This window comes from Colletotrichum aenigma (assembly GCF_013390185.1).
Source record: "Colletotrichum aenigma strain Cg56 chromosome Unknown KSG_Cg56_contig02, whole genome shotgun sequence".
Classification (NCBI taxonomy): Eukaryota; Fungi; Ascomycota; class Sordariomycetes; order Glomerellales; family Glomerellaceae; genus Colletotrichum; species Colletotrichum aenigma.
This window is the reverse complement of record NW_023500908.1, coordinates 3,136,611-3,152,491: the sequence shown is the minus strand read 5'-3', so window position 1 is coordinate 3,152,491 and position 15,881 is coordinate 3,136,611. Positions and strand designations below refer to the sequence as shown.

At 51.3% G+C, this 15,881-nt stretch overlaps 1 protein-coding gene across 1 annotated transcript; it reads left to right on the top strand.

The window, feature by feature from the left end:
• Positions 1-10,812: 10,812 nt before the first annotated feature.
• On the top strand, positions 10,813-13,675 carry ssn6 (General transcriptional corepressor ssn6; the record flags this gene model as incomplete). The annotated part of the gene is made up of 5 exons (XM_037318152.1): positions 10,813-10,939; positions 10,994-11,197; positions 11,252-11,334; positions 11,386-11,658; positions 11,708-13,675. 5 exons carry the CDS (start codon positions 10,813-10,815, stop codon positions 13,673-13,675), a joined length of 2,655 nt encoding a protein of 884 aa, XP_037183934.1.
• Positions 13,676-15,881: the final 2,206 nt, after the last annotated feature.

Sequence of the window (15,881 nt, the reverse complement as noted above, 5' to 3'; positions counted from 1 at the left end):
ATAATATAAGAATTTAACTACTATTTTAAATAAAGTTTTAAGCTTATTCTTTATATCCTCTTATATATATAATAACCATATATAATATCTTTCCCCCTTATTGTGCCTATATATAAGCTAAATAAGGCTACTTTAGATAACTTAATCTATAAAACTAAAGCGAATAAAATTAAAAGCTCTTAATATAGTAAGCTTCTCTATAGTAATTGTTAACATATAACATTCTTTTATAATAATAGTAATATAAGAATAATAATAACGCTTAACTTACTTTAATATTCTATATAAAATAAACTAATAAAGTTTAAGGTATAAAACCTGATATAAAAATACTTGATTTATTATAACTTATAACTGTAATATTGATTATGTAATACGTATAGTTACGTAAGCACCTTATGTAATTAGCAGTTTAGCAGGTTACGTTTCAGGTTATCTTTCCCCTCACTTTTCCCTACTAGAGGATGCAACCTGCGAACAACAACAACCAGACTCATCACAATACATCTGTTCCCTTATTCTTATCTATACAACTAAATGCTCATAAATGCTCAGAATTATTACCTTTTATCATAACATTACCACATCTATAACCTTATACTATATAGGCGCATATACCACGCCCCTGAATACGCTTATACCTGTGTTAACACTTATTATAGTATTACTATAGTATTATTATAATACTATTATAATATATATAGTATATGTAATATTTAAGTATTATATCATACTATTTAAGTATTATGTTATACTATTTAAGTATATTATATATAATTTATAATAATATATATAAATATTATATACTTACTATATTAAATAGGTTAAGTTTTGTATCATATAAAAGATAAATATATATATATATATAAGTATATACTAGAGAAATATTTTTTTAATATTTTATTTAGTAGTTCTAAAATGTAAAGTATTTTAAAATATTTTTTATATACTATTTATATATTAAAAGTACAATATAATATAATTATTTATTAAATTATATATCTATAAGATAATATATATATAGTAGTTATTAAGTAAACTACTAATAAAAAAACTATATATTTAATATTAAATATAGTATTTAAGAGAATCTTTTTAATATTCTTTAAATATAATTAAATATTATAGCTAAAAGATAATAGAAAACTAAGTATTATTTTAGCTATTAATTAAGATTAAATAGTAAGAAGAAAATAATAATTAGAATATTACTTTAATAACTTAGTTTTCTTAACTAGTTATTTAATATCTATATATAAGTTAATCTAAGTAAAAAAATATACTATTTAAATACTCTAATTCTAAAGATTTAAATAATAGTATTTTTATCTTTTCTAAAAGTAGCTTTAATTTACTGTAGATTAAAATATCTATTTAAACTCTTTTTATTCCCCTTTTAATATCTTTTTTAATCTTTAAGTAATTTAAGCTTAAAAACTACTATTTAGTACTAAAATAGCTTCTCTTTCTCATTTTATAGACTTAAAACTTATCTTTTACTGTACTTCTACTTTTAAAACTTTTTATAATTAACTAATTAGCTTTATTAGCTTTATAGTTAACTCTATTATTTCTAAGCTTTCTTCTAACCTTTCTTTTATAATTTAGCTTTTTCAAGCTAAAACTAACGCTAATTAGGATCTTTTTAACTTTTTTAAGCTAATTAGTAATTTTCTTAGACTTTCTAAAGATTTATTTAATATAAATTCTTTTAAAACTTAAGTTAACTCTTTTACTAAGATTTTACTTTCTACCTCTCTATAAATACTTAAAAGTAAGTCTATTTAGACCTTTAGAAGGTCTCTTAAGTTTAAAATTTAGATTTAATCCTTCTTAATAAGTTAATATAATTTATTTATTTAATTATATATTTAAATATACTAACATATAGAAGCTTTAAGAAAAATCTAAATATATAGACTTTTTTTAGAGAGAGTTAAGCTAAACATAAGTATAAAAAGTATAAGAGAGGTTTTCAACCTCTATAGCTTTAAAAATATATAAAAAATAAGCTAAAAAAGTAAAGCTTTTATAAGAAGTACTTTTAGTTAGAAACTTAAAATTAGAGTATCTTTTTTATACTAAATATACTATTATTATTAAAATTTTAAATACATATACTTAATATAATGAAAGTAGAATTTTATATAATTACTTAGAATGTATTAAGAATTTTTAAGATTTAAAGAGTATTTTATTATTATTTTCTATTTAGAAGTACTTAAAAAGACTTAGTAATCCTAAAAGTATAAAAGTAGGAAGGTTTGTTTAGTTAAAAGCTATTATATTATACTTTAATAGTTTTTTTAATATATAGTTATACAGTATATAATATACTATATATTATAACTATTATAGTATATAGTATAGTTACAGTATAGACTTTTTCTTTATAATATACTATATACTATAACGATATATCTCATAGTATACTATATACTATAACTATATATAGTATGTAGTACTATAGTACTATAGTAGTTAATGCTCTGTAAATAGGTCAAGGAACCCTTGATCGTCCCGTCTCCGTCTGCTTGTCCAAAAGTGTATTGCGTTCTTGCTCAAATCAACCCAATGTCTTCTTGCGTCCCTTCTTTTGGCTGGCTGTTAGAGCAAGCGAGCCGATTGTGCCTGTGTGGTGGGTGTTGTATGATGCGTGTGTGTGGTGTCTCTGGTCAATGCATGCATGTAATGTACACGCACCAACGCACGCTCACACACACTCTCTCTCTCTCTATGAGTCTCGATACAGGCAATTACGTATGCTTTGGGGGAACGGAGCGAACGGGAAAGGCGGTTCTCACGAGTCGCTCACTTGCCGCTGCTCCAACGTTGATTGGCTTGAATGATCACTGTACAGGTCATATCTCTAGTGTGGTGTATTCCGGAAAAACCATGGAAGCCGGAGATGACAGCAGCCTGATTGGACGCTACGCCATCGAATGGGGCCGTGGTTGGGGAGAAGCAACCGGACGCGTCGAAACGCCCAGAATTTGGGCACCTGGAATCTCGGGCCAATAGTCTGGAACATCTCAATCACGTCGACGGCATGCGCCGATCTCTGGGTACGTACACCGTAGCGGCGGCATGGCGTAGTGTTGCCTTAGGCGAGAGTGGAGCACTGGAGAGGAGGCGGCTTGCGGCTTGGGTGAGGGAAAAGGGAAAGGGCCGGGCAGGAAAAGAAGGAAAAATTTAGGAAAAAAAGGTTTCTGCCGATGTAGCGGTAGCCGGCCGAGCCAATCACAGCTGGGACGTGATATTGCCGGGTTCACACAGGTTTTGGCGTGTGGACATGGGCGTGGGAGGGGATGACGAGGGAATGGATGGGCGGATGGGAAGCCCCACAATCAGCACGCCTTATTCAGCAGGTGCTTAACGTTCCTCAGAACCGACGGGGCACTGGACATCTGGGAGGTGACCCTGTTTGCGCGTGTGTGCTGTGTTGGTTGCCTTGAGATTCAGGGTCGCCAGCGGTGCGGTCGGTGCGGCGTGGTATCTGGCGATGCTCCCATTGCCGGTTAATGATAGGGATCATCACGGCTCTGATAGGTGGCCCCTACTTGATGCGGAGGGAACGAGGGGGGAGCCACTGAACATCTCCGACGAGATGAAAAAAAAAAAAACAAAAAAAAAAAAACACGACAAGAAGAAAAGAAAGGCACCGTCGGGTAGGCTTGGCTTGGCTTGGCTTTTGGGGCCCGCCGCCCGCGTTGATGATGATGACTTGGCTTTGGCTGAGTCGGCTTCCCCGTGGCGCGTGCAGCCCCTGGCGCCTGTGGCTCGTGAGCTGCGTTGAGGTGTGGATGGGCCGCTGCCAGGCTTGGGCTGGGCTGCATCATTTGTCTCACCTTGCAATTCGCTCCCATGTTCCACAGCCCTCGCAGGAATGTGGAATGTGCGCCCGCGCAGCCAAGAATGGTTCATTTGCAGGCGAAGGCATCGGCATGTCTGGCTTAGTTGAGGGTGGCCCAGGAAAAAGAAACCGCTGCGGCTGCTTTGCTTGGGAACCAGTCCGTCTTGGCCAGAACCCAAGTTTAAATAGCATCTCCGTACGTGCTGCAAACCGGACAAGGAGACGAAGAAGAAGAAGCATACCCAACGCCAAGACATGGACATCGTGGCAGCGGTGTCGTGCGATGGCTTGATGCGGCGGCGGGATGCGGCGGCGGGATGCGGGTGTTTGAGATGCCCGCGCTTTGCGCCCAGCCCAGCGATTCGATCTGCAAGTATTCATGCGGGAGTTCCTTTTTCTGTCCGCTCGCTGGCGCCGGCAGCCAACAAGTGCCATCCATCTATGCCTTCAAGAGGAGATGGGAGACGAAAGCGACGGTCTGGATGTCGCGACAAACACGTATGCCGTACGTCTTGTGTCGGACCGGGAAGACCAGTCCAACCTTGACGACGTGGGAGATGGGACGGTTTGCGATGGGGGCCACGACCGTCGGGGATAGGCTCGCCTCGTTGGAGACAAGCTCACGTGTGATGGTTGCCGACAGGACCGAGTCGTCCCCAGTTGTTCCAGTCCCCGCCGTTTCCTTTCACCGCATGACGGGTCCTGGCGAGCGTTGAGACTTACGTACATGATGGGGGAGGGCTGGGCTAGGTATCCGTAGACATCGTGGCCGGAGGGCGGCACCAGCCAAGCCCTTCCCTGAGTGGGCTTGGTCTGTGGACTGCGCTCCTCTCAAAGAGTTGAGGCAAAAAAAGGAGATGATGTCCTGAGCTTGGGTCCTGGGTCCTGGCGCATGGGGTTTCCGAGCGACGACGGCGCAGCAGCAGCAGGCAGGCCGAAAGAGGAACCTTTTTGAACTTGTCGATTTTTATTATCCGCTTGCTCGGACGACGGACGACGACGAGTGTGATTCGGGGATTCGGGGCAGACAAGGTGGGCGGCAGCAGCCAATCTGGCGAGGATGGGAGCTGGTGGAGGAATCAAGCAATATTGCCCGTCCTTATTAATATGGAGGGATCGCACCGCCCGCAAGGCACCACTTGACCACGAGGACCCAGGCTTGGATCAGCCTCCTAAGGTACGGATACTCTGTGGGTAGGTGGTGATGTGTTTTGTGTATCCGTCATCGTCGCACTCTGGACGTGTCGTGGTGCGCACCGAGTGTAGCGGTTGACTTGACTTATTGCGACGGCGAAAGCGAAACGACAACGGCGATGCTGATCATGATGCGAAGCGAGCAGCAGAACGTGCCATTGCTTCCGTTCTTCAGTCAGCGAAGGGAAAAAAAAAAAAAACGACGTGCTGTCGGGAGCCAATAACGTTAGGTTTCCCTCTTGTTCGTTTCCAACCCGATCCCGCAAAGGGGACCCAGGGGGGGCTTAGAGCAGGACGGTACGCAACAGTTGTGGGGAGGGAGGGAGCGTACGACCTTGCGTTAGGTAAGCGCGGTACGTTCTTCAATACGCAGTGGGTTGTCCTGTCTTAGGTAATCTCAGCAGGCACCAGGACAAGGACGGGAAGCGCCCTCTGCTCCGTGCTGCGGCGCGGACACACAGGACAAAGTCAGAAAATACCCGGGCTGCCGGGGAGGGGCCGCTTGTACGCGTTGGGAAGAGGCACAGAAGACTTGTTCAGGACGAGGGCGATGGAAACATGGATGGACCCAGGCGGTGCCACTTGACCCCGAAAAGGCTCTCCCCGTCCCACAGACTTTTTGATACCACACCATAACTGACGCCAAGGAGTCAGATCAGCCTGCACCGTGGCACCGTGGCACGTCAGGTTCGACAACTTGGCGGATGGCAGGTTGGAGGCGCTGCTGTGGTCGCTAAGGTGGCCGTACCTAGTGTAGGTACGGATACAGCGCAGTGCAGCACGCCTGCAGCTTGTCTCTCTCACGAGTCACCTCTGCGAGTACCTTACGCCGTACACTGACACTGCTCGTACTTATCAGATAACTCAACCTGGGGCGGACAGTGAAGTGCCTCATCACTTTCGACCAACGGTACCGAACATGCACGCAGACAAACCTACCCTACGTACCCGCCCGGGACCTTTCCCAGGAGCCGTGCACTCTCTCATCTCCCGTTTTCTGTCCATCACCACCCTCTTGAGCTGCCCTTACCCTCCCATTCATTTCACCTCCACCCTCAGCATCATCAGAACAGATCGGGCATCCCATCCTGTTCATTACTCATCCTGACGATGCAGATACAGCCTCCCATCACCAATCATTCTCGGCCGCTCTGCCATCCTCCGCCTCCCTCTCCCGGAAACCCGTCGCGCGTCCACCGACTCTCACCTTGACACCTCGGTACCCTCGTACCGTCCCAAACGGCCTGCATATGCGAGAGATGGCTGCATCCCTCCTCCGCCGCCCACACGCACATCCAACATACCTTACCTTGCGTTACCGGTACGTATCTGCTGTACCGCGCTGGGCACGCACACAATCTTTACTTCGTCCAAGCCAAGGACTGGGGGAACGGCAGGCACCCCCGTCACACAGAGAGAGACAGACGCACGACGACGGCCACGCCCTCTCACGCCCCTCCACCCCGTCGATGTTGCTGTTCATCACTCGCAATTTATTTCTTCACACCTCGGACCCCTGACGAGACGCCCCCTCCTCGTTTTCATTCCTCACCTCAGGCCTCACCTCCAGTCCCAACCGTGAAGGCCAAGACTCCAGCTTTTCGCTGCGTGTGTCTCCCCTCCCACCCATGATCCCCTCCCCCAGCCGGGTGGTTGGCGGCGGAGGCGGCGACAGCGGCGGCCACCGAGGCAATCACGACTTGGTTGCTGGCGGGAAATAAAAAGACAGGGTATTAACGCCCACATCTGCATCCGCGTCATGTATGTCGCCTGTATCTGCATCCTCCACACACGGGCAGATGGTGCACATCGAGACGCCGCCGGTAAAAGGAAACCAATCCGGCTGTCAGCAGCCATCCGAGGGTCAACAGCCGCCGCACTGCACCTCCTGACGATAGCGTCGTGTCGGAGGACCCTATAAACCGGGCCTGAAACCTCGATGCCCGCGATTTTCGCAGATTTCGGGCCAGCCGAGCTTATTCAAGTGAAGAAAGGCAAGGTTCGTTCGCCGAAATAACAGTCCCTTCCAGACATCAAGCAGTACCTGCTGCAAGGAAGCGAAGCCGATGAACCACCTCCAAGCCCATCCCATCCCGATCATCAGGTGCTGAAACCGAAGATCATAACCGGGGGAGGGGGCCGACGAGGAAAGACAACACCACCCCAGAGACAGAGACGGTGACGGAGGGCGGCCAGGCGCTTGTCTCCAAACCTACGGCATACACTGTATGTACCTACTGCGTAATGATGGTGGTGGGAAGGGGAAGCTCGGAGAGTTGGGGAGGGCGGTGGGAGGGTAATCAACCTCCCAATGCAATAACGGAGCTAACTGACTAGCGGGCAGTTGCGGCACGGATGAAGTCACATCGGCGTTCTGGATGGATGGATGCAGTGGTGCAGCGATGACATGAACCAAACTCAAAGTTCGTCCTTTCTTAGAGGTCGTTGGTTTTGGTTCTGGCATGTCTTCGACGGTGCGATCCACCACCACCTGGCACACCCTTCCACCCCCGATCAGGATCTCGGGCTCGGGGGGGACCAGCCTGGTTGGTGCTGGTGCATGCACCAAATCTGCCCGCCCTGGACACCGCCCAGCCCAGCCCAGCCCGCCAACCCAGAGTCGACTCCCAGGTTCGTTAGTGAGGAGAGCCCAGCCAGCCAGGCGCGGGCAACGGGCAGATAGCCGTCGACACGCTGGCCTAGCACTCGTTGGAGGCTCATGTCGGGTGAGACTTGGGACTGCGAGGGCGACGCCGGCCGGTACCTCGACTCAACCTCAGGGACATTTCCCGGGGGAAAGGACCCAGAGCAGCAGCCTGTCCCCTCGGTGAATATTAACCTCCCCGACCTGGACGCTGAGGTGACAACCCAACAGCACCTCAGCGACACGTGGGGTTTGCCGAAATGCAGTTTAGCGGCGGCGGCGGCAGTACCTAGCAGCAGCTCAAGCGCAGCGCTGTTGATTTCTTGGGCTGAGGTGACTGATTATTTTTAATTCGGCCTCTGATCCCTTGGGCTATTGACGGCTGTTTCGATCCATTCCTGACGAACCTGTCAACCTTTTTTTAGTTGATCTTCTTTTGTTTATTTTAGGGAACCCGGAGGACGAGCGTCGACAGCACGTTCGGATTTGGATACAGAGGGTATCTAGTTCGGAGCATAATTCTCTGGCAATTTGCACATTCCAGATCTGACAGATCGATGCAATTCGGAAAGATTTTCAGTCACCTGACATGGCTGTATCACGAAAGAGGCGGTTATCTTGCATCGGCCACTGACGCTGAGAAAAAAGGGCACTCTCTGCCCATCTCGCCGCATTGGCCGCGATGATGCTACCGCTGTTCCATTGTCTGTATCTGTCCCGTGCCGTGGGTGCCGTTCTTCAGTCATCTCAGGCACACGAGATCTGCCTAAGGCATGTCTCTGTTAGAATCGTGACCCATACCCTCGGTGAGTTTCCGCCGCGGAAACCAGGAGACTGGCATGGCGACGCGATGCGATGCGATGCGACACGGCTGTTCTTTTTGTTTCAAACCGGCTGAGGATGGATGGAAATGCCCGCGTCTGGGTGCTGGCCAAGAAAGCATTCCCTCGTAGATCATTCATCATGTGCTTTGTCTGGGCGTACTGGCAACGTCGTCCCCTATTTTATCGCGCCGGGTCCGTCAGCTATCACAACGTGCGCCACCGCTTAATCGATATGGACATGCGCACGTTGCAACTGGACGTCAGCAAGTTGAAGGGGCCGCCGCCGAGAACAAGGCAAATCGAGGATCGCGAAGCCAAGACTGAGGCTGCATCACGTTGCGCGACATCCTGCTGCGCTGCTTCGACTAAAACGGTTGACGGCCGCTTTTTTATCCAGCACCTCCTCGGACATTGTCGGATTAATCACCAGATTCGCGATGCACGACTCGCAAGTGCGGGTGATGAGCGAGATTCTCTCTGGAGACTTGCTGGGGGAACCAGCAACCTGCGACAAGGGGAAAAGAAGCTTCGGGGGCCCACTTTCAGCAGCAACACGAAATAAATAAATGAATGGAGAGGTCCCGCGGCGGCGTAAGACAAGGTAGCAATCACGCATTTGGCGACTGACAGGGCGGAAGGTTCACAGCGGCGGTGCTGGTGACGGATAGCCTGCAGAGGGGAGGAGGCTGAGAGAAAGAGGGCGAGAGAAACAGACGCGCCCCCGACGACGACGGGCCTCGACTCGCCAGCGATGCGATGCGCAACGCAGGCCGGCAAAGCAATCAAAGAAGATGGAGACCCGTCTGCAGTGCGTGTTCCGCTAGCCTCCCAGAGGCTCATCCACAATCCCCATCTCCCTAACCGCAGGTTTCCGCAAGTGAGGTCGTGGTCTCCATCAGCCAAGGCACTCTGTTGTTGTAAATCCTTGCCCTTTCGCAACCCATTTCGGAGCAGCAGGAGGAGCCAGCCAAGCACACACATGGGCCATGGGTCCGTCGGTCCCCTCCCAGCGGGCGCCTTGGGCGGGATGGGTGAGGGGAGGCGAATTGCCTTCAGTGGGAGTGCCCGCCGCCCGCCTCCATGAATCTGCACCTGGGTGCCGTGCCTGGCCTGGGTCGGCGTGGGAGGGGGGTAAGGTAGTGTATCCGTAGGCGTATCTGCCCCCGGGCGGTGGGCGCGCGACTCTGAGGCGGCTGCGCGATGCGCTGCGCTGCGGTGCGCGTGGGTGAGATGATGGTCCCAGGTCCAACGGAGCGAGGGTGACGGCCGAGGGCGTGGCACTTCGGCTCCAGCCAAGATATCCGCAAGTGACGGGAGGTCAGGCCAGGTCAGGTCAAGCAAGCAAGCCAGCCCAGAAAAGGGTACGTACTGCGTATCCGTAGTGAGGGAAGGTAAAAAAGGCAAAGGTAAGGTAAGAGAGTGCGTGCTAAGCTCGAACTAGCTGTAAAAAGCCTGGAGGCTTTTAGATGAGATGGTTCAGGGTACGTACCGCTACCGCTGCCGCGACGGCGACCTTAGCTCCCCCCTCTCCTGGCCCCCCCTCCCCACATCTGGCACCCCCAGCTAAATAAAAAAGCGTGCCACACGCCCCGTCGTATCGTTTCGCTGGGAAAAGAGACCCGTGGCGTGCATTTAGTGGGAGAAAGGAACGGAAGGAACAAAGGGTACGTCCCCCGGTACGTACTCCCTCCTTGCTGCCCGTTCACTCGTGGGTAAGGTGAGTTTGGCACAGAATGATGGAACCTACCTTAGGAACCTCTCGCAGCCTCCCAACTTCCCCTTCTCGTTTTCTTCCCCCATCCCCAACTTCCCACAGAGCTGTATCGGGGCCGCTTCGATCGATCGCCTTCGGGTCTCGTATCCCTTCCTTTTCCCAACTCATCATTGCGATTCATCAAAGGGCCTTGCATCCCTTTCGTAAACCGCATCCCGTTTATTTTTGTTTGATTCAGCAGCTTCATCGTGTCGTTGCTTCTAACTTTCACCCCCCAGCCCCCAGGTTGACGGGTCGCCATCCACAACCACCACAATCTGGTCGGACCATCGCGACAACCCCTTTCAACTTCCCGCCTCTTCGGTGACGCGAACCTCGGGTATTCGTAGCGGTTTCCATCTTTGGTTAAAAGTTAATTTCTTGGTTTCTCCGTAACCCTCAACTTCTGGTTCCTGCCACATCGTCGCCTTTGCGCGGTCAACAGGCAGGCAATCAACCCATTGAGGCAGACCCGCAGCTGGCCGCGCAAGTCAACTTTCCTCCTCCCCTAGATAGAATGGCCAACCACCATCCCTCCCCGACGATGGCCATGCAGGCTCAGCAGCATGGCCCTCCTGGGCCTCCTCCGCCCCCGAGCCTGCAGCATGGCCAGAACTATGCGCCGTCGCGCCAGATTCTCCTCATGAACGAGGCCGTTTGGATGCAGATTGGTAGGTAACTCGCGACAATTGACGCGCATCACCCTCGCTGACAATTGACTACAGGTAGCTTCGCTGAGCTGCTCGGCAACCTCGACGAGGCCATGAAGGCCTACGATCGTGCGTTGCAGGCGAACCCGCAATCCGTAGCTGCTATGAACGCCATCAGCTTGATCCTGCGCACACGCGAGGAGTTCAACAAGGCCGTCGACTACTTGCAGGCGATCCTTAAGATCGACAACACCAATGGTGAAGCATGGGGCAGTCTAGGTATGTGACGCGCGCGACCGAACCTCATCCGATGGCGACGCTAACAATTCATAGGCCACTGCTACCTTATGATGGACGATCTGCAGCAAGCTTACGCTGCCTACCAGTCTGCTCTCGTCAACTTGAGGAGCCCCAGGGTATGTTGCGCTACATAAGTCTTGAAGTAACTCGTGCTAACTTTGATCCAGGAGCCCAAGTTGTGGTATGGCATTGGTATTCTCTACGACCGATATGGCTCTCTCGAGCACGCCGAGGAGGCCTTCTCCCAAGTCATGCAGATGCAGCCCGACTTCGAGAAGGCAAACGAAATCTACTTTCGTCTCGGTATAATATATAAGCAGCAGCAGAAGTTTGGTCAGAGTTTGGAGTGCTTCAAGTACATTGTCAACTCCCCGCCGCCTCCCCTGACCGAGGAGGACATCTGGTTCCAGATTGGACACGTCCACGAACAGCAGAAAGACGTAAGTCCTTCGATTCCAGGCCGATGAAAGCTTTTACTGACCTCCACAGTATGATAGCGCCAAGGCTGCCTACCAGCGGGTCCTCGAGCGCGATCCCAGTCACGCAAAGGTCCTGCAACAGCTCGGCTGGCTTCACCACCAGCAGAGCAGCAGCTTCCAGAGCCAAGAGCGCGCCATTGAGTTCTTGGAGAAGTCTGTCGCTGCTGACCAGGGCGACGCGCAAAGTTGGTACCTGCTCGGTCGGTGCTACATGTCCCAGCAAAAGTACCCCAAGGCGTATGAGGCGTACCAACAAGCCGTCTATCGTGATGGGCGCAACCCCACGTTCTGGTGCTCTATCGGTGTTCTCTACTACCAGATCAACCAATACCGTGATGCTCTTGACGCCTACTCTCGCGCCATCCGCCTCAACCCCTTCATCTCTGAGGTGTGGTACGACTTGGGTACTCTGTACGAGTCCTGCAACAACCAAATTAGTGACGCTCTGGATGCGTACCAGCGCGCTGCCGAGCTGGACCCCCAGAACCCTCACATCAAGGCGCGACTCCAGTTGCTCAGGAACGGCGGCGCCAACGGTGGCCAGCCCCCTTCCGCCCCTCAGCCGGCCGACGTTCACCCGCAGGCCTACCAAGTCGGTCCCCCGGCTCCTCAGTGGGGAAGCTCTGCTCCCAGCGGAGGCCAGCAGCAAGGACAGCAGCCGCCTCCGCCTCCCGGACCCAACGGTCCCGGCCCTAATGGTTGGGGCAGACTCGCGGATATCAACCCCCCTCCGCAGCCCCCAAACCCTTACGAGCAGCGCGGTGAGCCATTCCGCGGCCCCGCGCCTCCCATGCCGCGCCAGCCCAGCCCGAGGCAGGAGCAGCAGCAGCAGCAGCACGGCGGTCGCCCGCCCTACCCCGAGTCGATTCGCCGGGGCCCGACCCCTCCTCCTCCCTCACACTACCAGTCGGGCCCGCCGCAGCAGTCTCAGCAGGCCCACCAAGCCCCTCCCACCTCGGCGCCTCGTATTCCCAACCCCAACTACTCTCAGCCGTCGTCTGCTCAGATGCCTCCCATGCAGACCGGCCCGCCGAACATCCCTCCGGGCCCGCCTTCTCAGTTCCGCGGCACCAACAGCCCCCGCCCCGGTGAGAGACCCATGCACGACAACCGCATGCCGTCCCCCAAGTCTGCGTACCCTCAACACCAGGCGCCCCCACCTCCGCCTTACGGACATCACCCTGACGGCCCCACACCCGGTCCCATGGAGGCGGCACACCCGCCTCCGCCTCCTCCGGGCGCGATCCCTGCGGACTCTGCCGCCCGCAGCGAGCATGATCGCCCGGCTTCCGTTGGACCCAAGCGCATGCGCGAGTGGGAAGAGGACTCTGCTCACAAGCGGCCTGCCAATGACGAGAACCGCGCCAGACTGGACGACGTTCGTCCTAGACGTCCGTCTACCCCTCCCGGCTCTCGCGACCCGTACCGTCGCAACTCATCGGAGGCTCGCCGCTTTGAGGACCAACGTCGCGCCGAGGACCAGCGCAGGGCTGATGACCAAAGGAGGGCGGATGACATCCGTAGGGGCGAGGAGCAGCGCAACGCCAACGACGGCTACCACCCGTCGGAGGCTGCGCACCACCAGCCGAGCCACCCCATGCCCTCTAACCACCTCCCGCCCATGCAGTCGGCCGCTGCGCCGATGCAGAACATTCTCCATGATGGTGGCGCCCAGAACGGCCCGTCCGGACCTCCCTCCGGACCCGCCCCGGGTGTCAAGGAGTACCCTGCTGAGGAGAGAGCGCCCATGGAGCACACTCCCGCGCCTCGCCCGCCTCAGCCCAGCGAGCCGGAACGCGCGGCTCGCAAGATGGACGTCGACGAGGACTATGATGACAGCGGTGAGGACGAGAAGAAGGCCGCCGTGGCCACGACCAACGGCTCGGGCCCCGCTCCGTCGTCAGGAGAGACCAAGACACCAACAAGCGCAAGCATCAACGGCATGATGGGGCCCACCCCCAAGATTGAATCGACATAATGGATAAATAGCAGTATGACTTACTTGTTTTCTTTGTTTCTGCACATTGTGTTCTCTTTCCATGTATACCATTTTGTTCTCAAATGCGCGCTGGCTCGAGAGGACCTTTCGTTGAGGAGCAAACTGGTGTGGCTGGGCAATTAGGTGGCTCATGAAAAGAATCTTAGTCCCCATCTAAACATGTTTCTGGAAACTGAATATTGGTAAACGTGTATGTATGTACTGTTTAGCATTGCTCATGGGAATCACGGTGCTGCGCAATGCGGACACCGCGGCCATGGCTCCTGTTACTGTCCAAGAAGCTTGGTCTCCTTTTCATTTCTGTACCTCACTGTATATTGTACCTCGACTGCACAAGAAGCCCGCGTCAAGAGCAGCAGAGGTGTCAAGGAGGCCACGGGTACAGACGGAGGTGCAATGTGCTTTGACTGCTTCTCCCCAGCCCCATGCTGGGTGGGCTGGAAATTTCATCAACATAAAAGCCTCATAGCCAAGAAATAGTAGGGGCCCTGCAAGAGAAACCAATCCGGTTTTGGTCCGAACATGAGAAGTCCAGCACCTTGTTGACGCCTCCGCTTCCCTTGAAGCGGACTTCTGAAGCGTCGGTAGCTTGGCAGTGTACTGAATCAGGGGTCTGGAATTCGATGTGTATCAGCGACAGAAGAAAAGGGCAGACGCCGTTAACGCAATGTATGGATAGGTAAGTCAGATGTCGATGGAGGCCAGCTTCACAGACCTCGAGTCGAGGAGCCCCAGCGTCACCAATGGAACAGCTATCCTGTGATTCGCGAAGGACAGAAAATGTCGATCTATTGCTTTTAGCGCAGTAAGGGGCTACCAACGGCGAGGTCGATATGAGCACAAACATCCGTAAAGTCGGCCTTGCGGATGGTTCTACTTTCTTGGCTGCGGATGGAAAGAATCATCCTGGCTGCCATGGTCCAGTGCGAGCTCACGGTTGTACCGACGGTTGTGGATAAACCGAAGCACTCTGGTGGCCTGGTTCCTGGTGAATTCAAGTTGCGATTCGAAACAGACAAGAATTGGGATTCGATAAACGCCGGACTCGGGAGACGCTAGACGACGGCGATGGAGGACAGCAACTGTGACATCGCCGTGGCCTTCTCGACGCCTCTGCCGCCCCTGAGGCGGGCTTTTCGAGCAGTAACAAAAACGATGGCCACGGTTTCAGCATTGCGCAGCGCCGTGAGTTTCATAGGTAATCCCTTGAAATGCCACATAGCACATGTATGTTCACAGATAAGCTACCATAGACAGAGCCTGACGAGACCCCTGGGCTGGGAGGAGGGAATCTTACCTAGAGCTGTTATGAATATTCGAAGATATAAAGACAAAGCCTTCTGCCTCTAGATTAGGTTGCTATTGTAATGTCTTCCCTTTCCAGGTGAGTCTCAGGAAGTCGAGGAAGTCCCGGCTCGGGCCCCATGGCTGGTCATCAACAAACTTGCAACTTCGTAGGCGATAAACAATGAACAACGACGGACGCGAGAGACGCCAAAAGATGACTTCGGCAGCTATAGACGTCCTTGTTGGTCCAGACGCAAGGTCAACAATATGCGGTTCAGCATATCCAACAAGTCTACGAAGCAATCTGCTCAGCCAAGTCTACAAATACCAGCCACATCAAACGTAAAGCTCGAGATGAGCAATCCAGCAAATCTGACAAGTCCACGAAGGAATTTGTTCTGTGTCTTCTAACATCACCTATTAAGGTAACACAGCAAGAATGGCGTTGGTTGTGTCGAACTCACATCAACATATTGCGTTGACAGCGTCCGCCCTCTTTTCCCCCTGCCTATACAAATTGTATTCCAGACCCCTGATACACTGTGAAGCTACCGACACCAGCCTCGAGGGAAGCGAGGCGTCAAGAAGGCCACGAGATAGAGCTGCCTTGAATTCTGCCCCCTCCCTTGGAGTGGTCGAGATTATCTGTTAGCACATAGACCGTTTTCTCGCCAGGGAAGTTGGGAGGTCTGCCACAGCCACAACAATGTGGGAACATAGACCTTCTTCTCTCTAGGAACGTTTGGAGATCTGCCGCAACCGCGGAGATGACCCGTGGGAACGTCTACGCAACGTCTGTTTAGTCCCCTTTCACTAGGTTTATTTCCACATACTAGATTTGCCTTTTCGCCCCATGTACGTATAGAATGGCATAGGTCAACCTTGAATCACAGGCAAT